Source organism: Austrofundulus limnaeus, unplaced genomic scaffold (assembly GCF_001266775.1).
Source record: "Austrofundulus limnaeus strain Quisiro unplaced genomic scaffold, Austrofundulus_limnaeus-1.0 Scaffold447, whole genome shotgun sequence".
Classification (NCBI taxonomy): domain Eukaryota; kingdom Metazoa; phylum Chordata; class Actinopteri; order Cyprinodontiformes; family Rivulidae; genus Austrofundulus; species Austrofundulus limnaeus.
Genome location: NW_013952849.1, coordinates 308,067 through 309,836, shown reverse-complemented (window position 1 = coordinate 309,836; position 1,770 = coordinate 308,067). Strand labels below are relative to the sequence as shown.

Sequence of the window (1,770 nt, the reverse complement as noted above, 5' to 3'; positions counted from 1 at the left end):
CTGTCATTGCCAACAATATACAACAATAAGGATATACAACAAAGTATTGAGATGAAATTTTGTTATTGACCAAATACTTACAGTATTTTCCACCATTATTTGCAAAAAAATTCTTTAAAAGTCAGACAAAATGATTTTCTCAAATTTTTTTTCACATTTTGTCTCTCATAGTTGAGGTCTACCTATGATGTCAATTACAGGCCTCTCTCATCTTTTTAAGTGGGAGAACTTGCACAATTGGTGACTGACTAAATACTTATTTTCCCCACTTTATATATATACTATCTCTTTTACAAAACAGTGACTGTATGTTAAAGTTCTGTTCAAACTGTTTCAGCTGGACCACAGCCGAGAGGTGAAGGAGGAGTACAGGAGTGACAGAGAGGGCTCGGCCACGCCCAGCGAGGACGTGACATCATCACCGTGCGCCCAGCACAACGGCAGCTACAAGACTCACAGCGAGGACCACGCAGCTGTGGGTGCTCACCGCTCCAAGTGACCGTCCCGGTTCTGTTGAGTGGACCTGCGCCCCGTCGGGCTCTCCCATCGAGTGTGTACGCTCCCACAAACTGTGAAAACCCACTACAGCAAGTCCTTTTCCTCTTCTGTCATAAAAACACCAGCTGGGAGTCTGTAACGAAGCTGCTCTTCTTTCCTGAAAATAAGGCTTCCGTGTCGCAAAGATGGTGTAAAAACAACAAATTCATAAACAAACCAACTCATCAGGGTGATTTTAAAGGCAGAGCTTGTTTCAAAGCTGTTGAATTAGATAAAATAATCAATTTTAAAGCTGCTCAGATCCGCGTCTGAAAAAAATACATTACCGTCGGCCATCTTTAAAAAACCAAACTAAAAGAACTCTGAGTTGAAGCTGAGTTTTAACTCTGATTTTATCTCCGACTGTAAACTGCAGGAGATTAAACACTGTTTGATGTTCTCATATTGGCAGTACACGCCATATTTCCCCTTTAAAAACAGTTCTGTCTCCTGGAGATTCATGCGTTTGCAGCTTTTGTCTGATTTGTAAGAAATAAAAAACTGCACAACCCGACTGTCGGCTTATTTTGAACTACGGTTCGCAGACGAGTCAGCAGCAACGTTAAGGGAAGGAAGCCGATGTATGTTTGATGAGAAATTTAAATTTGATCTGCATAAACGCTGCGAAGGAAAGAAGCTGCACTAAACCTGAATTACTCTAAAAACCCGTCAGGTTCTGCAAGAAAAGTGAGTCTTTTTTCTGTTTCTAAATGAGTCAGAAGTCTCCTTTTAGTGTTTCTGTAAAGTTTCATTCGAGCAGCTGAAAATATCACGCATTAAATCGTCTTTACCCCAACAAAGACTGTAGAGTTTTTAATCATTTTTGATCAATTTTCACTCAGCAGGAACAAAAACAAGAGGCAGTTTGGTGCTAAAAGATGAAAAAGTTAAGAGTTGTTCCTTAATTTTCTTTCTAAATAAAGCAAAAGAGCTTTGCACATTTCCTCTGACCATGTTTAATACAGTGGTTTGCAAAAGTATTCATACCCCTTGAACTTTTCCATATTTTGTCACATTACAACCACAAACATAAATATATTTCACTGGAATTTAATGTGAAAGACCAACACAAAGTGGTATACAATTGTGAAGTGGAAGCAAAATTTTACATGAATCAAAACATTTTTTACAAATAAAAAACTGAAAAGTAGGTAGATGTAGGTTAAGAGAATATTGGGGAGCAAACAGCATCATGAAGTCCAAAGAACACACCAGAAAGGTTAGGAATATGGT

At 38.7% G+C, this 1,770-nt stretch overlaps 1 protein-coding gene across 2 annotated transcripts in view; it reads left to right on the top strand.

The window, feature by feature from the left end:
- srek1 (splicing regulatory glutamine/lysine-rich protein 1) overlaps positions 1-1,051 on the top strand; it is a 14,925-nt gene extending 13,874 nt beyond the window's left edge. For both annotated transcript variants that reach the window (XM_014024930.1, XM_014024931.1), the window contains exon 11: positions 338-1,051. In XM_014024930.1, the coding sequence (XP_013880384.1) occupies positions 338-499 (162 nt within the window). In that variant the 3' untranslated portion in view covers positions 500-1,051. The remainder of the gene's footprint in view (positions 1-337) is intronic.
- Positions 1,052-1,770: the final 719 nt, after the last annotated feature.